The sequence below is a fragment of the Vicugna pacos genome, chromosome 23 (genome assembly GCF_048564905.1).
Source record: "Vicugna pacos chromosome 23, VicPac4, whole genome shotgun sequence".
Taxonomy (NCBI): Eukaryota; Metazoa; Chordata; class Mammalia; order Artiodactyla; family Camelidae; genus Vicugna; species Vicugna pacos.
In genome coordinates this window covers 13,032,720-13,055,013 of record NC_133009.1, presented here as the reverse complement: position 1 = coordinate 13,055,013, position 22,294 = coordinate 13,032,720, and the positions used below count along the sequence as shown (strand labels likewise).

Sequence of the window (22,294 nt, the reverse complement as noted above, 5' to 3'; positions counted from 1 at the left end):
ACAGATCCCATAGCACCTTCTAAGTCATTAGGAGGACTTTGGCTTTGGAGGGATCAGAGCAGAGGGCTGACATGATCTGACTTCGTTTAGCAGGCTCTCCCTGGCTGCTGTGTTGGAAGTTGACCACAGTTGTGGCAAGGGTGGAAGGAAAGAGGACCAGCTAGAAGGCAGCTGAAAATAATCCATGAGAAATGCTGGTGGTTTGTACCAGGGTGCTGATGATGGAGTTTATGAAAAGTGGTTAGATTCTGAATAAAGTAGAGCCAGCAGGATTTGCTGATTTAGATGTGGGGCATAAGAGGAAGGGAGGAACTGAGGATGACTCCAGAGTTTTTGGCTAGAGCAAATGGGAGGATGGAGTTTATTACAGTGAGAAAGCCTGGGCTGGGAGCAGATTTGGGATAGGAAGATCAATAGTTCCATTTTGCAATAATCACTAATACTTTTATACTACACCCTCACAATATGCCGGACTTTGTGTATCCTAGTACTTTACATTTGAGGACTCAGTTAATCTTCTCAGAACTCTTCTTATTGTACATGTAAGGTAACTGACACACAGAGAAATTAAAGAAAGTTCCTAGAATCATAAAGCTGGTAAGTGGCAACTAAGAGGTCATTTGTAACCTTGACAAACATCCTTTCAATGGAGTGGAGAACATAAAGGCTGACTGGTGTGTGCTCATGAGGAAATGGGACTTGGAGACAGCAAGTACAGAAAATTCTTCTTACATGTTCCTGGTCTGTCTCTCAACTCTAGCATGGAAGAGCCACAGAGCAAAGACCTCAAAGTACCCCATTCATGTCTATATCCCAGTGCCCAGCACATTGTATTTGTTAAACCACATCAAATATTGTATTATTATCTCCTTCAAACGTGGAGCCCACAATTTTCCAGCTTGGTCATACCGACAAAAAGTAGAAAGGAATGATAGGGCTGGACTAGATTTCTCTGGTTCCTTCCAGCTCTAAACTTCTATGATTGTGTGACTTGTCCTATCAGCCCCCTTGTATTCATGCAGTAAGTTGTTCATTTTGACAAGCAACTGTCAAATGAAATGGCTGGAGTAAGTGTTTCATTCATAAAATTAAAACACATTTGTTGATGTTAGGTGCTATATATATATTGTCCCATTTAATAGATGTGAGAGCAGAGGGCCTGGGCTGGGCTAGGGTGGACAGAAGAGGTGGTGAAGGCCTCCCACTACTGACAGTCTGGAGGTCCAGGGTGCTCTGATGTGCTTGGTGCTACTGTGGTTGCCACCGAGAAAGGAAGAGGCCCTGAGTGGCCTGAGTGCAGGGATTTGCAGAGCTGCAGCTGCCGGGGACACAGAGCAGCATTCACCAAGGCATAAGCAACCTCTATCTGCTTCACTACTCAGCAGCCCAGGGCGGCTACACAGAACAGCTGTTTCAGGCAGTGGGAGGAGGGGGAGATGTGGTCCTCAGGCCCACCCTGCCACAGGGCAAACACCTAATTTTCCACCATATTCAGGGCAGGGGTTCTCTGCTGCCATGAACAGCACCTTTGGGTTTTGCTGCATGACCTATTTTGGCTCTGGTGAGGACCTGCGAAGCAGGGCAGGGTTTAGTGGTTGCATTCTAAGGCCAACAGAGGAGGGCTGAGTATTACAAGATCTGTGGGAGAGGGGCAGGGCCAGGATAAAAACCTAGAGGTCCTGACTCCTAGAGTCTGCTCCAGGAATAATGGAAAGAACTTGGATTCTGTCATCTGTTCCTGAATTAAATAATCTTCACTTGGTCACAGCCCCCATGCTTTCTGAAACAAAGTACCTCAGTTTCCTCATCTGTAAAGCAGTGGGAAAATGCCCTTCGTACAGGGTTCCTTGCCGGATCAAGGGCATAAAGCGCGTGAAAGTGCTTTGTAACATACAGAGTGCTCTCCAGACATTTATTACGGTTATAAATCACCAGGGCAAGCTTCCTCTCACAATTACAGATTAGGATCTCCTACCGGCCTGACCTGGCTCCCTTGTTCCATTTTCCATTCACTTTTTCCGTCCTTCTCCACCAATAAAGAGAGGAAGTAATATATGTGAAGAGCACGTGCATCTAACGCGCGGGTTAAGCCCGGCAATAGGGAACGCGCGGGCTTCGCTGCCCCAGGGAAGCCGAGAGGCGCCCACCTGCGCAGAACTACATTTCCCAGCAACCCTTTCGCGGTTCCTGCGGCGTCGGGAGCGAGGCGCATGCGCCAAGTGCGGCCCCGCCTAGTCTTGAAGCCGCTCCTCCGAACCGGTTTTGCCCCGGGGAGCGGGCAGGTCTCGGCGCTGCAACTGCTGTGCTCGCTTCGCTGTTCCCCGCGGACCGCAGCGGGCTCAGGTGTGCGTTAGCTCGGGTCAGTGCCATGATCCGCCAGGAGCTCTCCACATCCTACCAGGAGGTATAAGGCAGTAGGGGGGTCGGAAGCAAAGTTTCCCGTGAGGCGGAGCGGGTCCCGAGGGTCCGGGCGGCTGGGCTACTGGGGGTGTCCGGGCGGGCTGAGCGCGCTTCCGAGGAGCGGTGAGTGTGTCGGGGGAGGGGTCCCCGCGTGCTGAGCAGCAGCGGAGCAGGAAGGAAGCGGGGCGCGGAGCCGCCTCCGGATGCACCCGTCGCTTGGCCAAAGGATGGAGCCGGGGCCCCGAAGCCGCGACCCGTAAACAGCAGGTGAATGATTAAAGCTTCGTCGGACCCAGGCAGCAGGGCAGCAGGCCCGGCAGGATCCCGGGTCGCCCCGAAGACTCCAGCGTTCTTTGCAACAAGTGGAAGCACCCGCGCTTTCCTTCCAGCTGGCGCGGAGTCGCGCTGGGGCATCAGCCCCCTCCACGCCCAAGGCCTCGTGGCTCTTGCAGCTGTTAACGAGAGGGATAATTACAATTTGTTTTGATGGGTAACTAACGTTGAAAATGTGCTTTCACAGGCAGAGCTGCTTCTCGCTCCGCTTCGTTTCTCTCTTGAGTCTCACCTCTTCCCACAACTTTGAACTATCACTTTGCAGTTCTTTGTCTTTTTCTTGTCTGTCCTGAGCCATGGGCTGCGCTTCTAGCTTTTCCCTCAGACCAGCTCCTCCTCCTGACTCTTGCTGACAGCATTGAACTGCTCTCCTCCTCCTTCTCTACAGCCCCAAACCTTGGTCATCTCTGGTTACCTCCCCGGTGCCCCTCACCGTGCCCCCCTTCCTTGGCAAGTTCAGGCAGTTCCACATCCTCAGTCCTCAGGTTAGTGTGTGTTCTAACCAGCTCTCCCTTGGGTGTCTCCCGTGCTCTGCAGATTTGTTTGGGGGCCCTACCTTGATCTCAGGGCATTCCTTTTTAGATACATTTTATGCTGCCATTGGTCTCCTCAGAACAGCTCGAACTTCTTAGGAAGCTTTCCCAGTTCTGCAGCCATCGCTTCTATCTCACCCACCTAGGTTCTGGCCACACTGGAAACTCACCTTTTAAAAATGTGCTCCTGCTAAGCCTATACTCGCACTATTCCTTCTTTAACCTCTTTCAAGCTCCGTTGGTTGAAATTCCTCCCATTATTCAAGGAGAGATCTCAAATCCCACATGCACCGTAAAGACTGACTTCCCAGACGAGTCTAACATTCTTCCAGTCCTCATATGAACTGCTGCTGTCTTGATCGGCACTGATACTGTGTGGAGTATATAAAGCAGGTGGCTTAGCCACATAGTAGAAGGGGAAGCTAAGCTGAAGACAGATGAGATTTGCAGAGGCTTGCCATTTTCTAGTGTAGGACCTGGGCTGGAATCTGACTTTGGGAGATTTCTATATTTCTTTTATCATTTCCTTTATCCAAGAGGAGCCTTATGGGTTTTATCCAGTTCTGTGGATTCTGTGACCCCTAGATCCTTAACCCTAGGCAGTAGAGGAATCCTGGGGAATGAGCTGTGTCTTTCCCTGACTGAAAATTTTCAGGTTTATAAGGAACAAAGCATAGTGGGTAAATACGGGACTTTGAAGTCCAAAAGCCCACGTTCCTATCCTGGCTCTGCTTCTTGCCGTTTGTGTGACTTTTGTCAAGTCGCAGCTCCTCTGAGCCTCAAGTTGATTCATCTGCACAATGAAGGTAATGATAGTCCACATCTCACAGGGCTGAGGATTAGAGGAGCTGGAATGTGGAAGGTGCTTAGCTCAGTGCCTGGCAGTAGTGACCCCTCTGAATGCTGGCTCGTGTTGACAGGGTGTGGGCAGCTTTTGCTCCTAGGGAGCTTGGGGTCCTGGTTCACAGGACCAGCCTCTCATCATCTACCTGTAACCTACAGTACTCCTTACCTAGCAGGGCTCCTAAAATGTTTAGTAAAATATAAGCAGTTTTCCTGTTTGCAGAAGCAAGGCCAGGGCTAGAGCCAGTTTCTGTTTGGGGGCACCCCCAGGGGGAAGCACTGGAAGGAGCCTGCCCCTGGCCTTCTTCAGTGCCCCTTTCTGAAGTCTACATCTCTCACCTTCAGAAGAAGGAGGCCTCCTGAATCTCTCTTATGTGGAACTTTCTGAGAGTAGATTTAGATGTGAGTTCAGCTTTACTGAGGGAGATTTTGACTCTGCGGGATGGGGCATTTGAGAACTTGGCCAGGGTCAGACAAGGAGATGGCCTCGTTATGGCTTTTGGTAGGCAGGAGGGGAACTGGGTTAAGAGCATGTTGGAGTGAGGCTGAATCTGTGTGAGGCTTTGATCAGAGAACTTTGGGCCTTCTCAGGACTGATATCCTCCTTTCCCTTTGGCCAGCGAGAGCCTGGGACGTCTTGATCTGTGTTCCCGCGGGAGGCCTGGATCTCATGGGGCCTTGTCCAGCCTCCCAGCCCTCTCCACTCGTTGACTTTTCTTTTGGGCTTGGAGGGCTTTGAAGGTTTTACCTGATTGTAAGGGGCAGAAGCGGAGGCATGGAGAGGGAGGTGGAAGCGTCTTAGATACAGAAGAGATTTATTTAACTCAAGTTTCTTAGAAGTAAATTTTTTTTGTTTTTTGTTTTAGCGGGAGGTAATTAGGTTTATTTGTTTATTATTTTAATGGAGGTACTGGGGATTGAACGCAGGACTTTGCACATGCTAAGCACGCACTTTACCGCTGAGATATACCCTCCCCACTCAGAGATGAATTCTTAATGGAAGTGTCTTGAGAGCTTAGGCGTTAACACTGTGAGCCTGAGAAAATACTTGGGAAATCTGTCCTCTCCCCTACTCTCCTAATCCAGTGAAACGTCCTCCTCGAAACTCTGGTCTTGATCTCTCTTGCTCTCCTTAACACTAAGGAGCCTGGTTATCATTGTATCATTGCCCCCATTCCACAGGTGAGAACACTGATGAAGTGGAGGTTGCTGCCAGGCTACTTATTAGCACCTGTCCCTGGGTGGGTTGCCCTCCCCACTTTGTCTGCCGTTTGCAGCCTGAGTCCAGGGACTTTAGCTCTGACACCAACTTCACTGTTCCCTCTTCTCTCTCAGCCATGTTTCTCCCTTCTTTGGGAAGTGGTTAAGACGGTGGCCTTTGGAACTAGACCAACTTGGATGTGACTCCTGGCCCTGTGGCCGTGGAAAATGTTGTGGGTTGAATTGTGTTTCCCAAAAAGATATGTTGAAGTCCTAACCCCCAGTACATCAGAAAGCGACCTTATTTGGCAGTAGGGTCTGTTTAGTTAAGATGAGGACGTACTGGAGTAGGATGGGCCCTAATCCAGTATGAATTGTGTCCTTATGAGACGATGACCACGTGGAGACAGAGACTCCAGGTGAAGATGGAGGCAGAGATTGGAGATTAGATGCATCTGCAAACCAAAGATTGCTGGCCATTACCTGGAGCTAGAAGAGGGGCATGGAAAGGATTCTCCCTCACAGTCCCCAGAAGTAACCCTGACAATACCTTGATTTCAGATTTCTAGCCTCCATTACTGAGGGAATAAATTTCTGTTGTTTTAAGCCACCTGGCTTGTGGTGCTTTGTTATGGCAGCCCTAGGAAGTTGCTTGTTTTCTGAGCTTCAGTGGGCTCATCCGTAGAATTGGTGTAACTTACTCTACATCATGTGATTTGTGTGTGTGTGTGTGTGACCATTAAGTGAGAAGCAGCTTCTGCTTTCTAATTCTAGTCTAGAAAAGCAAAGCTGATGTTGCTGACTTCTCTGCTCTCTGTGTTTCTCCCTGTAGCTGAGTGAGGAGTTGGATCAGGTGGTTGAGAACTCAGAGCAGGCGGACGAGCGGGAAAAGGAGACAGTCAAAGTCCAGGGTCCGGGGATCTTACCAGGTAAGTGGGTTCAGCTCGGGGAGGTGGAACTGCTGGAAAACGGGGTGTGCCGTTGCTGCAACTGGAGGCCCCAGTCCAGGCACCTCGCCAGCTGGGTACCGTGTCAGAGGAGCTACCATCTTGCCTGGTGTCGAATCCCAAGTATTGCCCTCGTTTTAAAGCTATACATATTTAACCTGCCTTAGGACAGAGGTTGGGTCCGAGCTGGCGTCTGCTCTTTTTTGTCCTCTGGTTTGAGCCGGCGGCCAGGCCATTAGATACGATGGCAGGGGCTTTAGGTTTCCACTCTTATGTTCCCTCTTCTCTAGGAAGCTGTGAGCAATTGAGCCTCTAATATCTGGGTCACTTCCCAGGGCCCCCTGGGAGATTATCTGGTAGACCTCACCCCTGGACATTAGGTTTCTCCAGTTCCGTTGCCCAGCCAGGTGACCAGGGTCTCAGCAGTGAGGTGGCGTCTGTAGAGCCTTGTGGGAATTTTTGATGCTGTCGACCATGTCTTCCTCCTGGATACACTCTGCCCCCTCAGCTACCATTATGACGCTCAACTTCTCAGACCACTTCTTCCAGCCTCCTTTGCCATCACCTCCAGCTCTTGGGTGTCACGTGTTTGTCAGAGGCCCCCTTCTCTCAGTCTCTGGTGGGTGACCTCACCCAGGCCCCCTCCCCTTCAGTCACTACTTGCTTACACATGACTGCCATGGTTATATCTCTGGCCCTAACCTTCAGATTTACATATCCTGTGGATCCAAATTCTTGAGTAGTGGCTCTGCTTGGATGTCCCAGAGGTCCCCTAAATTCCACACGTCCAAAATTGACCTCATGGTCTCCCCATCGCCAGCTTGGCCTCTTCCAATGTTTCCTGTTTCCAGGAATGGTACCATCCCTATCCAGGTGAACTTGAGAGTCATTCTTTTTTGTTTCTTTCCCTAATTCCCCCTTTTCCATGCTGGCCTTCTTTTACTTTGGGCCTCACTCCCTCCCACCATCAGGCCTTTTTGTTGTTTTTTTCCTCTGCCTGGGCTTCTCTTCTTCCCTCTATCACCTAGTTAATGTGTAATCCATCTTCAGCTCACTCAGTTTTCCCCTGCAGCACCGTCTCTGGCTTCCTTGCCTGATCACCCCCACCCTCCAGCGCTGTCACTTGTAGCCTAGGCACCTCTCCCTGGCAGCTGTCGCTGATGGATGGTGTATGCATTTGTCTGTTTGATCAATGTCTGTTCTACTAAACTGTAAACTCCACCAAGTTAGAGACCAGTGTGTTTTGCTCCCCACCTCAGCCCTGGCCATGCGATAAGGATTTGTTGAATGAATACATAAGTGAATGGTGCCCCAGCCTGACTCCATCTTCTTGGGTGGATTGAGGGAGGTGGGATTCTGTTCCACTTGATTCCCGTATTCGTGGAGGAGAGAACGGGATAGGAAATTCTGTGATTGTGCTTAATCCTTAGAGAAGACTTTGTAAAAGGAAGGAAGCTGGAAGGGCAGCTAATGCTTCCTGACTGCTTCCTCTGGGCCAGGCTCTGTCATACCCATTGCCCATTGAATTCTCATAACAACCCTGTGAGGTGGTCATCCTCTTGTTTATAGATGAGGCCCTGAGGCTCAGGGAGGCTAAATGAAGTGCGGCAAGGTTACATAGCTGGCCAACAGACAGACTGGATCAGGCTCTCTGACCCCAGACTCTTTTTACTGCACTTGTGATTTTTTAAAAATATTTTAAGCATCCTTCTATTAAAGCCCATGTCTGCCCCAACTCTGACTCTAGGCGTTGCCTCCAAAGCCCTGAGTTCCCAGGGAAAGCTGTTTAAAAGCCCTGTATATTAGTTTCTATTGTTTCTTTAGCAAGTTACCGCAAACTTAGTGACTTAGAACAGTTCAGATTTATTATCTGACAGTCCTGGAGGTCAGAAGTCCAAAACGGGTCTCCGTGGGCTAAAATTAAGGTGTTGGCAAACTTTCTTTCTGGAGGCTCCAGGGAAAAGTCCATTTTATTACCTTTTCCAGCTTCTCGAAGCTGCCTGCATTCCTTGGCTTATGGCCCTTCTTCCATCTTCAACTCTTTCTCACACCTCATTCTGACTCTGACTTATGCCTCCCTCTTCCATGTTTAAAGGGCCCTTGTGATTACACTGGGCCCACCCGCATAATCCAGGGTAGTCTCCCTATTTTAAGGTCAGATGATTAGCAACTTTAATCCCATCTGCTGCCTTAATTTCTCTTTCCCATGTATGTAATTTGGCATATTTACAGGTTCCAAGATTTGGGATGTGGACATCTTTGGTGGGCCATTATTTTGCCTACCGTACCCTGCACTGCCCTCTGGCCCCCAGTCAGAAGAGGATAGAGGGAGGAAAGAGGAAGGCCAGACTTGAAAAGATGAAGCTTCCTCTTGTGTTTCCTTGTATATGTAAGTGCCAGGCATGTTAGAAAGTGGCCATGATGACCTTTGACCTTATCCTCTCTTTTGCCTCAGATTTTTGGGGCCTCAAAGCCTGGGATAAGTCAGAGCAGGAAGCCAGACTCAGGCAGAGCAGATTTGGGGTAGTTCCACTGGCTGGCAAGAGCCACCTTGCTTTTGGGGAAACTCCCCTGGGCTCATGTCCTGTTTAGACTATAGACAGTCTGGTGCTCAGAAGGCCATGTGGCTGATCTCAGTAGTGACTTGGCCTAAATTTGATGACCTGGTATACAATTTTCAGAGCTCATTTCCTGTCTTTGAATCTTCTAACAATAATAAAAATGATGACTGATGACAGCAGCCACCATTGAGTAGGTGAGTAGGTGCTTCCCTGTACTAGGCCTGAGGGCTTTTTATGTGTACTTGATCGCATAACCTTCCTGGTCACGCTGTGAGGGAGGCGGTTAGCCTGGTTTATAGACGAGGAAGCTGAGGCACAGAGAGGCTGAGTACTGTGCTCAGTTAATGAGTGGCAGGGCTCAAACTGAGCCCAGGCCTGTCTTTGATGGTGTTCTGACTCTGGCCCAGTTGTTCCTAGATGAGATGCTTTCTTGTTCCAAAATCCTCCCCTTCCTGCACCAGAGTCACTCATGGACTTCTTCACCTATTGTGCCAAATGCTAAAACCACAGAGAGGGTGAGTGGAGCGTGGCCTGCTTCCAGGAACTCAGGCCATGTGGGGAGAGAAGGCAGGTTCCCGAAGAAGAACTTACCCTTCGACAGAGCCTGTCCTGAATAACCTAATGGGGTCCTTTTCTCCCAGTTACCTGCTTTCCTCGCTTTCAGTACTTTCCCTTTGTAGCATTTGGCACAGCTGAGAGGTCACATTTATTGACTATAATTCTTCAGTTGATTGTTGTCAGCCCCTTGGCCCTGCTCCTGAGTTCTTTGAGACACAAAGTTTGCGCCTCTTCCAACCGTTGTAACTCCAGTGCCTTTACAGTGCCTGGTCCGCTGTGGGTGCTCAGCGTATACTTGTACCCTAGGAGAGGGAGGTGTGGGGATTTGGAGCATGCATGCATCTCACCTGAGCCAATTTGAATGAAGAAATGAGGGCCAAAGAGAGGCTAGAGATAGATGCCTGAGGAATGAACGAAGGAGGGCTTGTTGATGAAGGAAGTGGGATTAATCCGAAGGAAGGGTGATACAGAAGTGCGAAGGAAGGGCTGGCCAGGGAGGAGGGGTGGTGCGCACAGACACGTGGAAGTGGGAATAGAAACGGGATGCTTCAGAATCAGCGGGTGGCACGGTGTGTTTGGAGCAGAGGGTTGGTAAGAGAAGCAGAAGGAGATGAGGTAGGAAAGCTAGGCTGGGTCAGATTGTGGAGGGTTTCAAGTGTCGGGGTTTGGACTTTATCTAAAGCAGGGAGTTTTTAAAGGGGTTAGAGCAGAGCGTCAGAGGGGTGAAGTGGGCATTTCAGGAAGATCTGTATGACAGGGCGTGGGGCTGGATTAGGGGGAAGCAGGGCAGCTGGGCCACGTCAAAGCCTGAAGGCTGATGTGATAGGCTGCTTTGGTGTGGGGGAGGGGAGAAGGAAGAATCAAAGAGTCTGAGGTTTGAAGCCGGGTGAGTGGGAGAATAGTAACATACAGAGAGAGAGTCCAGAGGGGCAGGTGCTGGAAGAGGAGATGCTTGTCTGCTGTGGACACACCAGGCTTCAGCTGACAGGGCAGGTCTGGGTGGAGATGCCCAAAGGCAGTGAGAGGTGTAGGGGAGACAGGAGAGAGGTGAGGACTGGAGTTGTGAAAGTGGGAGAGGTCCCAGAGCGGGAGGGTTAGGAGCCTGGAAGAAAGCCAGGGACACAATGTGCAAGGAGCAGGAGAGGGCCATGAAGACTGAGTCCCAGATGATGCCCACATCTGGGGACCAGGAGAGGAGGTGGAGCTGGAGTTGAACGGGAGGGCCTGGAGGTGGGAGAGCAAGACAGGAGGACAGTACGAGCAGGCTGAGCACTTAGCAGCTGAGGTTCAGGTTAAACACCCAGCATTCAGGGTTATATTCCCAACTTCACTCTGAGATAAATAATTCCATACCATAATGTGGGAAAAGCCTCAGTACATTCATGTCCTCTCTACCAAGGGAAGCACAACCACCTATTCTTTCCGAAGGGAAGAGTGAGACCAGGCGTGCTAATTGAATAAGCTGTTTACGACATCAGAGATGTAATCAAATTGAGGAAAACACTTGGTTACTGAGTCATTACAGTCAGTTCTCCATGGAAACAACTGTATATTAATAGAATAGAAAAAGATAAGCAACCAAGAAAAAAATTAGGTAAATTGGACTTCATCAAAATGAAAAACTTTTGTGCATGAAAGGATACTGTCAAAAAAGTGAAAAGATAGTCCACAGGATGGGAGAAATTTTCATATCATATATTTGATAATGGACTTGTATTTAAAAAGTGTGAAGAACTCTTACAACTTAATAATAAAAAGACACATAACCCAGTTTAAAAATGGGCAAAGAATGTGAATAACGTTTCTCCAAAGAAGTTATAAAAATGATAAGCACATGAAAAGATGCTCAGTATTATTATTCACCAGGGAAATGCAAATCTAAACCACAATGAGATGCCACTTCACACCTGCAAGGAGAGCTGCAGTCATTAAGATGATTATAAGCAAGTTTTGGTGAGGATATAGAGAAATTACACATTGCTGATGGGGATGTAAAATGGTGCAGCTACTGCGGAAAATAGTCTGGCAGTTCCTCAAAAGGTCAAATATAGAGTTATCATATGACCCAGTAATGCCACTTCTAGATATACACCCAAGAGAAATGAAAACATATTCACACACTAACTTAGTAATGAACGTTCATAGCAGCTTATTCAGACAACAAGCAGAAACAACCACATGTATATCAACTGATGAATGGATAAATAAAATGGTGTATCCACACAGTGGAATATTATTTTGCAGTAAAAAGGAATGAAGAAAACATGCTACAACATGGATGAATCTTGAAAACATTAAGTGAAAGAAGTCAGACATAAAAGATCATGCATTGTATGATTCCATTCGTGTGACTTGTCTGGAATAGGTAAATCCATAGAAACAGAAAGTAGATTATTGGTTCCCAGGGACTAGGAGGTAAGAGGAGTGACTGCTAATGGATGTGGAATTTCTTTTGGGGTAATGACAGTGTTCTGTAATTAAATAGTGGTGATGGTTATATACTATGTGAATGTAAAAAACTACCAAATATATTCACTTTAGGAGGGTTAATTTTATGGTATGTAAATTATATCTCAAAATAGAACAAAACAAAAACAGCAAGCCCACTACATCACTAAAAAGAAAAAAAGGATAAACAAAAAACTCATTTTATTCTTCACATTCAGAATGCATCTTAGCCCAGTGCTCTCTGCAAGGTAGAGTTTTGCAGGGTTATGTAGTCAACTAGTTTCCCTTCCTGTGAATGTAGTTTCCATGATGTTTTCAGAAATTGAATTGCTCATCACATACCCTCTTAATGGCCTGACTTACATTCTAGGGCAAGTTTGGGTTTTTGAAGCAATTCCGTCGTCAGTTTTACAAAACTCATGAATTAAATCCTTCCCAGGGAAATCTTATGCATTATTTCTTTCTGCTACCATGAGTTTACAAATATATAAAGGAGGTATACTTTTAAAACATTCATCCAGCTTGCCACATAAAGAGCCAGTGTTTGCTTTTTCTGACTCCAGAGGACATGGGACATTATGTCAAATATTCAGCATCTTTTTTTTTTTTCCAGTGGTAAAATGTAACGGTGTCTAGTTTCAGAATCGAAGTGTCACTTAACCAGCACATGTGAATGATAATTATACGGTTTTTTGTTTACATTATATGCCAGCTTGTGGATCAAGAAAAGGCTTGTGAAGAAGCTAAGCTTGGCGTCTGAGTGAAACAACACTCTCTGGGCCAGTGTTCCCACTAGAAAGATTTGTCCAGTTACCTCTACCAAACAAATCCAGGTGGTGCAATTGTCGTGTGACCTTTTTGTCCTTTAAATTTAAGTTCTTTCAGAATTTTCAGTAACGTGTAGGGAGTCTTCTCTTTCCTAAACCAAAGGCATCACGAAGGCAGAACCTTTCAAATCATGTTGATCTGGCTGTGATAGAGTAGGTGCCTGCCCACAGGTGCCCATCATTCTTCATCTTCACTACGTGGTGCAGCCTAGGTGTAATATGCAGGTTACCTTAAAAAGGTCCTGAACTTCTGCTTGTTTTGAAGTTAAATTTTTTCAGTAAGATCATCTTTTGTCATCATTAGTGTCTGGAATCTTCAGTACTAACATCCACTTTTGTGGAGGGAAAGATCGTGGACCGAGAGTCAGGACACTAGGACTCCGTGGGACCAGTTATTGACTGTGGGACCAGGATCACTGCACAAGAAATGGGGTTGGGCCAGATGGCCTTTTAGGTCCCTACTGAGTCTTAAAAATCCTATTCAGATGTTATGCACCAAATCAGTCATTCAGAGTTCCTTTATTTTTTTACCTTGTGGTCTTCCCACACCGCTTGAGAATGTAGCAACCTTGTACCTGTTGCCAGTGCAGTTGTCAGCAGCTCATGACAGTGAATGTGCTTTTTGCCTGCCCTGTTTTGTTTCTTTTTTTTAACACCTTTATTGTGGTATGGTTCCTGTACAGTAAACTATACATATTACAAGTGTACAATTTGATGAAGTTTGGTACATGTATACACCAATGAAACCACTACCACAAATCAAGATAGCTAACATTTCTATATTCCCCAAGAGGTGCAATTTTTGAATTCTCAATTTATCCCTTCCCACCCCCTTTACCTCCTGGTAACCTTAAGTTTGTTTTCTATGTCTGTGAGTCAGTTTCTGTTTTGTAAATAAGTTCACTTGTGTCCTTTTTAAAAAGATACCAATATATAAGCAGTATATGGCATTTTTCTTTTTCTGGCTTACTTCATTTAGAATGACAATCTCCAGGTCCATCCATGTTGATTTTTTATGGATGAGTAGTATTCCATTTTATACACACACGCACACACACACACACACACACACACACACACACAGATCTTCTTTATCCAGTCATCTGTTGATGGACATTTGGGTTGTTTCCATGTCTTGGCTGTTGTAAATAGTGCTGCTGTGCACATTGGAGTGCATGTATCTTTTTGAATTGTATTTTTCTCTGGGTATATGCCCAGGAGTGGGATTGCTGGATCATATATGGTATGTCTATTTTCAGTTTTTTTAGGAACTTCTGTACTGTCCTCCATAGTGGCTGCACCAATTTACATTCCCACCAACAGTGTAGGAGTGTTCCTTTTTATCCACATCCTCTCCAGCGTTTATCATTTGTAGACTTTTTAATGATGGCCATTTTGACTGGCATGAGGTGATACCTGATTGTAGTTTTGATTTGCATTTCTCTAAAATTAGTAATGTTGAGCATCTTTTCATGTGCTTGTTGGCCATTTATGTGGCTTTGGAGAGATGTCTGTTTAGGTCTTCTGCCCATTTTTGGATTGGGTTGTTTGTTCTTTTGGTATTAAGGTGTATGAGCTGTTTGTATATGTTGGAAATTAGTCCCTTGTTGTCTTTTCATTTTGTTGATGGTATCCTTAGCTGTGCAAAAGCTTTTAAGTTTAATTAGATCCCATTTGTTTATTTTTGCTTTTATTTTCATTATTCCAGAAGCTGGTTCAAAAATGTATTGCTGTGATTTATGTCTGCGAGTGTTCTGCCTATGTTTTGCTCTGGAGATTTATAGTATCTGGTCTTATATTTAAGTCTTTAATCCATTTTGAGTTTATTTTTGTATACGGTGTTAGAGAATGTTCTCATTTCAGTCTTCTACAGGTAGCTGTCCAGTTTTCCCAGCACCACTTACTGAAGAGACTGTCTTTTCCCTATTATATATTCTTGCCTCCTTTGTCATAGACTAATTGACCACAAGTGTGTGGGTTTATTTCTGGACTTCTATCTTGTTTCATTGATCTGTGTGTCTGTTTTTGTGCCAGTACCATACTGTTTTGATTACTGTAGCTTGTAGTATAGTCTGAAGCCAGGGAGCATAATTCCCCCAGCTTTTTTCTTCTTTCTCAAGATTGTTTTGGCTATTTGGGGTCTTTTGTGTTTCCATACAAACTTTAACATTTTTTGTTCCAGCTCTGTGAAAAATGTCATTGGTAATTTGATAGGGATTGCACTGAATCTGTAGATTGCCTTGGGTAGTATGGCCATTTTAACCATATTGATTCTTCCAATCTAAGAACATGGTATATCTTTTCATTTGTTATGTCATCTTCAGTTTCTTTCATCAGTGTCTTATAGTTTTTGGAGCACAAGTCTTTTGCCTCCATGGGTTGGTTTATTCCTAGGTATTGTATTCTTTTGGTGTGATAGTAAATGGTATTGTTTCCTTAATTTCTTTTTCTGCTATTTCATTGTTAGCATATAGAAATGCAACTGATTTCTATACATTAATTTTGTATCCTGCAAGTTTACCAAATTTATTGATGAGATCTAGTAGTTTTCTGGTCACTTCTTTCGGGATTTCTATGTATAGTGTCATGTCATCTGCAAACAGTGACAGTTTTACTTCTTTGTTTCCAATTTGGATTCCTTTTATTTCTTTCTCTTCTCTGATTGCTATGGCTAGGACTTCTAAAACTATGTTGAGTAAAAGTGGCTAGAGTGGGTATCATTGTCTTGTTCCTAATCTTAGAGGACATGCTTTCAGTTTTTTACTGTTGAGTATGATGTTAGCTGTGGGTTTGTCATATACGGCCTTTATTATGTTGAGGTATACCTATATGCCTGTCTATGCCCACTTTCTGGAGAGTTTTTTTTTTAATCATAAATGGATGTTGAATTTTATCAAAAGCTTTTTCTACATCTATTGAGATGATCATATGGTTTTTATTCTTCAGTTTGTTAATGTGGTATGTCAATCAATCATTGATTGATTTGCAAATATTGAAACATCCTTGCATCCCTGGATAAATCCCACTTGATTATGGTGTATGGTCCTTTTAATGCATTTTTGGAGTTAATTTGCTAGTATTTTGTTGAGGATTTTTCATCTATATTCATAAGTGATGTTGGCTTGTAATTTTCTTTTTTTTTGTGATGTCTTTATCTGGTTTTGGTATAGGGGTGATGATGGCCTCATGGAATGAGTTTGGAAGTGGTCCTTCCTCTGCAGTTTTTTGGAGTAGTTTCAGAAGGATAGGTGTTAACTGTTTTCTAAATGTTTGGTAGAATTTATCTGTGAAGCTGTCTGGTCCTGGACTTCTGTTTGTTGAGAATTTTTAAATTACCGATTCAATTTCCGTACAGGTAGTTGGTCTATTCATATTGTCTGTTCTTCCTGTTTCAGTCTTGGCAAATTGTACCTTTCCAAGAAATTGTCCATTTCTTCTACATTGTTGTTTTTTGGGGCATATAGTTGCTCATAGTAGCCTCTTAATGATCCCTTGTATTTCTGTGGTGTCTGTTGTAACTTTTCCTTTTTCCTTTTTGATTTTATCAATTTGTCCCTTTTTTCTTGAGTCTGACTAAAGGTTTATCAATTTTGTTTATCTTTTTGGAGAACCAGCTTTTAGTTTCATTGATTTTTTTTCTTTGTTGAGTCTCTTTTATTTATTTCTGCTCTAATCTTTATGATTTCTTTTCTTCTACTCTGGGTTTTGTTTGTTCTTTCTCTAGCTGCTTTAGGTGTAGGGTTAGGTTGTTTACTTGAGATTTTTTTCTTGTTTCCTGAGGTAGGCTTGTATCACTATCAACCTCCCTCTTAGAACTACTTTTGCAGCATCCCAGAGGTTTTGGATTGTTGTGTTTTCATTTGTCTCAAGGTATTTTTTGATTTCCTCTTTGACTTCTTCAGTGACCATTGGTTGTTTAGTAGCATATTGTTTAGCCTCCATGTGTTTGCAGTTTTTGCAGTTTTTTCCTTGTAGTTGATTTCCAGCCTTTTGGCATTGTGGTCAGAAAGATGCTTGGTACGATTTCAGTTTTCTTAAATTTACTGAGGCTAGCTTTGTGGGCCAGCATGTGGTCGATTCTGGAGGATGTTCCATGTGTGCTTGAGAAGAATGTGTATTCTGTTGCTTTTGGATGAAATGCTTCATAGATATCAATTAAGTCCATCTGGTCTAGTGTGTTATTTAGGGCCTGTATTTCCTTTTTAATTTTCTGTCTGGATGATCTGTTCATTGATGTAAGTGGGGTATTAAGGCCCCCCACTATTACTGTGTTATTGTCGATAATTCCTTTTATGTCTGTTAACATTTGCCTTATATATTGAGGTGCTCCTATGTTGGTTGCATATGTATTTACAATTGTTATATCCTTTTCTTGGATTGATCTCTTGAGCATTATGTAGTGTCCTTCTTTGCTTCTTATAACAGTCTTTATTTTAAAATCTATTTTGTCTAAAATAAGTATTGCTGCTCCAGCTTTCTTTTGGATTTCATTTGCATGGAGTATATTTTTCCATCTCCTTACTTACAGCCTGCATGTGTCTCTAGCTCTGAAGTAGGTCTCTTGGAGACAGCATATATTTGGATCTAGTTTTTGTATACATTCAGCCAGTCTGTGTCTTTTGGTTGGAGCATTTAATCCATTTACATTGAAGGTAATTATTGATATGTATGTTCTTATTGTCATTTTGTTAATTGTATTGGGTTTGTTTTTTTGGTAGGTCTCTTTTTTCTCTTTTCTTGTGGTTTAATGACTAAAGAAGTTCCTTTAACATTTGTTGTAAAACTGGTTTGGTGGTGCTTGATTCTTTTAGCTTTTGTTTATCTGTGAAGCTTTTGATTTCTCCATCAAATCTGAACAAGAGCCTTGTTGGGTAGAGTATTCCTGTATATATATTTATTTATTGAAGTATAGTCAGTTTACAATGTTGTGTCAATTTCTGGTGTGCAGTGTAGTGCTTCAGTCCTACATGAACATACATATATTTATTTTCACCATAGGTTACCACAAGGTATTGAGTATAGCTCCCTGTGCTATGCAGTATGAACTTGTTGTTTATCTAATTTATTTATATTAGTTAGTATCTGCAAATCACGAACTCCTAATTTATCCCTTCCCACCCCTTCCCTGTAACCATAAATTTGTTTTCTATGTCTGTGTGTCTGTTTCTGTTTTGTAAATAAGTCTGTTTGTCTTTTTTTTTCTTTAAATTTCACATATTAATGGTATCATACGGTATTTTTCTTTCTCTTTCTGGCTTACCTCACTTAGAATGACAATCTCTAGGTCCATCCATGTTGCTGCAAATGGCATTGTTTTATTTATGGCTGAGTAGTATTCCATTGTATAAACATACCACAACTTCTTCATCCAGTCATCTGTTGATGGACAGTTAGGTTGTTTCCATGCCTGAACTATTGTATATGGTGCTGTTGTGAACATTGGGGTGCAGGTATCTTTTTGAATTAAAGTTCCCTCCAGATATATGCCCAGGAGTGGGGTTGCTGGATCATATGGTAAGTCTATTTTTAGTCTTTTGAGGAATCTCCATACTATTTTCCATAACACCTGCACCAAACTACATTCCCACCAGCAGTGTAGGAGGGTTCCGTTTTCTCCACATCCTCTCCAACATTTGTTGTTTGTGGACATTTTAATAACGGCCATTCTGACTGGTGTGAGGTGATATCTCATTGAAGTTTTGATTTGCATTTCTCTGATAATTACTGATATTGAGCATTTTTTCATGTGTTTATTGGCCATTTGTATATCTTCATTGGAGAATTGCTTGTTTAGGTTCTGCCCAATTTTTGATTGGGTTGTTTTTTTTCTTATTAAGTTGTATGAGCTGTTTTTTTTCTTATTAAGTTGTGTGAGCTGTTTATATATTCTGGAGGTTAAACCTTTGTCAGTCACATCATTTGCAAGTATTTTCTCCTATTCTGTAAGTTGTCTTTTGGTTTCCTTTGCTGTGCAAAAGCTTATAAGTTTAATTAGATCCCATTTGTTTATTTTTGCTTTTATTTCTGTTGCCTGAGTAGACTGCCCTAGAAGAACATTGCTAAGATTTATGTCAGATAATGTTTTGCCTATATTTTATTCTAAAGAGGTTTATAGTGTCTTATGTTTAAGTCTTTAAGCCGTTTTGAGTTTATTTTTGTGTGTGGTGTGAGGGAGTATTCTAACTTCATTGATTTACATGCAGCTATCCAGTTACCCCAATACCATTTTCTGAAGAGACTGCCTTTACTGCACTGTATGTCCTTGCCTGCTTTGTCAAAGATTAATTGACCAAAATTTTGGGGGTTTATTTCCTGGCTCTGTATTCTGTTCCATTGACCCATATTTCTGTTTTTGTACCAATAGCATACTGTTTTGATTACTGTAGCTCTGTAGTATTGTCTGAAGTCTAGGAGGGGTATTCCTTCAGCTTCATTCTTTTTCTTCAGTAATGCTTTGGCAGTTCTGGGTCTTTTGTGATTCCATATACATTTTAGAATTGTTTGTTTAAGTTCTGTGAAAAATGTCCTGGGTAGTTTGATAGGGATCACATTAACTCTGTAGATTGCTTTGGGTAGTATGGCCATTTTAACAATATTGATTCTTCTAATCCAAGAACATGGGATATCTATCCATTTCTTTAAGTCATCTTTAATTTTCTTAGTTAATGTTTTCTAATTCTCTGTATATAATTTCTTTCACTTCTTTGGTCAGATTTATTCCTAAGTTTTGGGGTTTTTTTGGATGCAATTTTGAAAGGGATTGTTTCTTTACTTTCCTTTTCTGATATTTCATTGTTAGCGTAAGGAAATGGAACTGATTTCTGTATGTTAATCTTGTATCCTGCTACCTTGCAGAATACTTTTATCAGGTCTAGTAGTTTTTGTGTAGAGCTTTTAGGGTTTTCTATACGTAGTATCATGTCATCCACATATAATGACAGTTTTTCCTCTTCTCTTCCAATTTGGATCCCTTTTATTTCTTTTTCTTGTCTAATTGCTATGGCTAGGATTTCCAATACTATATTGAATAGAAGTGGTGAGAGTGGGTATCCTTGTCTTGTTCCAGATTTTAGTAGGAACGCTTTCAACTATTCACTGTTGAATATTATTCTGGCTTGTGGTGTGCCTGACAGGGCACCCTGTATAGGACACTCTCTGGGAGAGGATCTTAGTGCAGGACTCACAGAGAGGGACTTAGTAAAGCAGAGCAGGGTAATGAGAGAAACACAGAGGGAGGGCAAATGGCAAAGCTGTGAGGGAGTGGACATTGACACAGCCCCTAATAACAGTAAGAAGCAGCAAAAGGAGAATCAAGGACAAAGGAAGTTGACAGGTGAATTGCTTTAATTCCTTTTGGAGAACTAGAGCTGCTTTGTACCTTGGCTTCACTTGCAGCTGCTCAGGGGATTTCCTTTGGGCTTCCTGGTTCCTCACTTTTTGTAGCTGTAGAGTAAATGTCCATTGTCTCGGAACCTGTTCTTCATGGCCTGAGGGAACCCCCCAGACACTTCTCGGAATTGGTATTCCCATGTAAAGTAAGAATTTTCTAAAGTATTTTGCCAAAAATAATAAGGTGCACCAGTTGGCTTATAGTTTTATATGCCTGAAACACACTAGTATTTTCTGACAAATTGAGAGAAGATAGTTAACAGCAAGACTTAGTTCACCTGTTCTTTAGGTTATTCATTCATTTAACAGAGATGGAAACATTGTGCCTACCATGTGAAAGACATTGTATTCTGCCCCACCTCCATTTTTATCTTTAGCATATATATTTTTTCTAATTCATTATTGCGAGATTGTAGTTCCATAATCTTCATCTTTGCTATATCTTCATCACTGAGGGCTTCATTTTTGGAGGGGTAGAGCCTACATTCATTTTTTCCAATAACAGTCATTCATTGAGCAGGCCCTCTGCATTGCATTCTGCAACAATCTCTCATTTACTTCTCTCAGAAATCCTGGAAAACTGAAATGATTATTTTTCACATGAAGAATGTGAGCCTTAAGAGCATTAAGTTTCTAGTTGTATAGTAGTTCGTAGTAGAGCTGGGGCTGGAACCCAGATCTTTCTGGGTCTAAAGCTCCTACTCTTTACCCCTGGGCTAGATATCTGATCTTTCAGTTCACAAAACAAGTGAGTAATGAACACTGAATTATTTTTTTCCTTAAAATCCTCCTGGTGCTTTAGGCACAGGGCTGATGTGACCTCCTCCACAAAGCCTTTGGTAATCTCAGTCCTTATCCCTGCACTCTTCATTAATCATGCTGAACAAAGGAAATCTCATATTTTACATCCTCACATCATTCTGAATTCTGTAGCACTTGTAGCACAAACCAGTTCTCTCTTGCTATCGCCCCGAAGCACCCAGCAGAGAGTGTTGCACATGGAGTTGATGCCAGATGCACGTTTGTAGAAGTAAAGAATGAATGGTTTCCTTCTATCAACCTAGGACACTTTGGTATTTCTCTGCTGCTCTTGTTTTTGTGCTTTTAGAAAAAAGAAATTGAAATAATTTTGAGCAAATGCTCTTGTGTCTTTGCATTTAAAGTGCATCTTTTATAGATAGCATTTGGTTGGGTCTTGTTAATCCACGCTGACAGTCTCTGCTTTAATTGGAGTGTTTAGTCCATTTGCATTTAATTTAATTATTGATATGGTTGCATTGGTTCTGCCATTTTACTGTTTTCTATTTGTCTCATGTCTGTTGTTTCTGTTCCCTCTTTTCTGAAAGTTATAAACTTTACAATATTGTTGATAATTTTTGCTTAAGATCACCTTAAATTTTAAAAATATATAAATAGCTTTTTACATTTACCCAGCTATTTAATATTTCCAGTGATCTTTATTCCTTTTTATACATCTGAGAATTACCATTTAGAATGCAGAATTTTCTTTAGCATATGTTATAGTGCAGGTCTGTTGGTGATGAATTCTCTCAGCTTTTGTGTTTGAAAATATCTTTATTTTCCCTTCATTTTTGATGGTTAGTTTTGTTGGAATTTTACAATTCGGGGTTGTTAGAAAATTTTTTCAGTACTTTAAAGATGTTCCATTGTCATTTGACCTTCATTATTTCTGATCAAAAGTTAACCTATTGTTAAATACGATTTCCTGTATGTGATAGGATTTTTTTTTTTTCTGACTGCTTTCAAGATTTTTCTCTTATCTTTGCATTGGCAATTTGTGATTTGCCTGGATTAGTTTTCTTATTTATCCTGCTTGGTGTATATTAAGCTTGTTGGATCTATAAATTGTTTTATCCTCCAGTTTTGGGAAGTTTGGGCCATTATTTTTTCATATTTTTTTTGTCATCCATTTTCTCTTTCTGGTTACATGTTAGAGTTCTACATACTGTCCCACAGTTACCCAGGCTCTGTTAGTTTTTCTTTGCAATTTTTTTTTCAGATTGAATAATTTCTGTTTAACTTCTGTGACACTGACATTTTTTTCATTCCATCTTTCGCTGTTAAGACTATGCAGTGAATTTTTAGTTTTATTTATTTTTCTTTTCAGCTCTAGAATTCTCATTGGTTCTTTTTTTGTAGTTTTAATTTCTCTATTTCCCCTCAGTTCATCCCCTATCCATACAGTTTCTTTTTTATCCTTTAAGTGATGTAAAATTCTTTTCTGCTAGTTACAA

At 42.6% G+C, this 22,294-nt stretch overlaps 1 protein-coding gene across 5 annotated transcripts in view; it reads left to right on the top strand.

Moving 5' to 3' along the window:
* Window positions 1-22,294, top strand: part of PACC1 (proton activated chloride channel 1) — a 38,718-nt gene that overhangs the window by 3,172 nt on the left and 13,252 nt on the right. The window contains exons 1-2 of one of the 5 annotated variants that reach the window (XM_006198752.3): window positions 2,231-2,404; window positions 6,142-6,238. In XM_006198752.3, the coding sequence (XP_006198814.1) occupies window positions 2,369-2,404; window positions 6,142-6,238 (133 nt within the window). In that variant the 5' untranslated portion in view covers window positions 2,231-2,368. Of the gene's footprint in view, window positions 1-2,230; window positions 2,405-6,141; window positions 6,239-22,294 lie in introns of those variants that run through there. The other 4 variants (XM_072948502.1, XM_072948503.1, XM_072948504.1 and 1 more) reach the window with 4 other exon arrangements.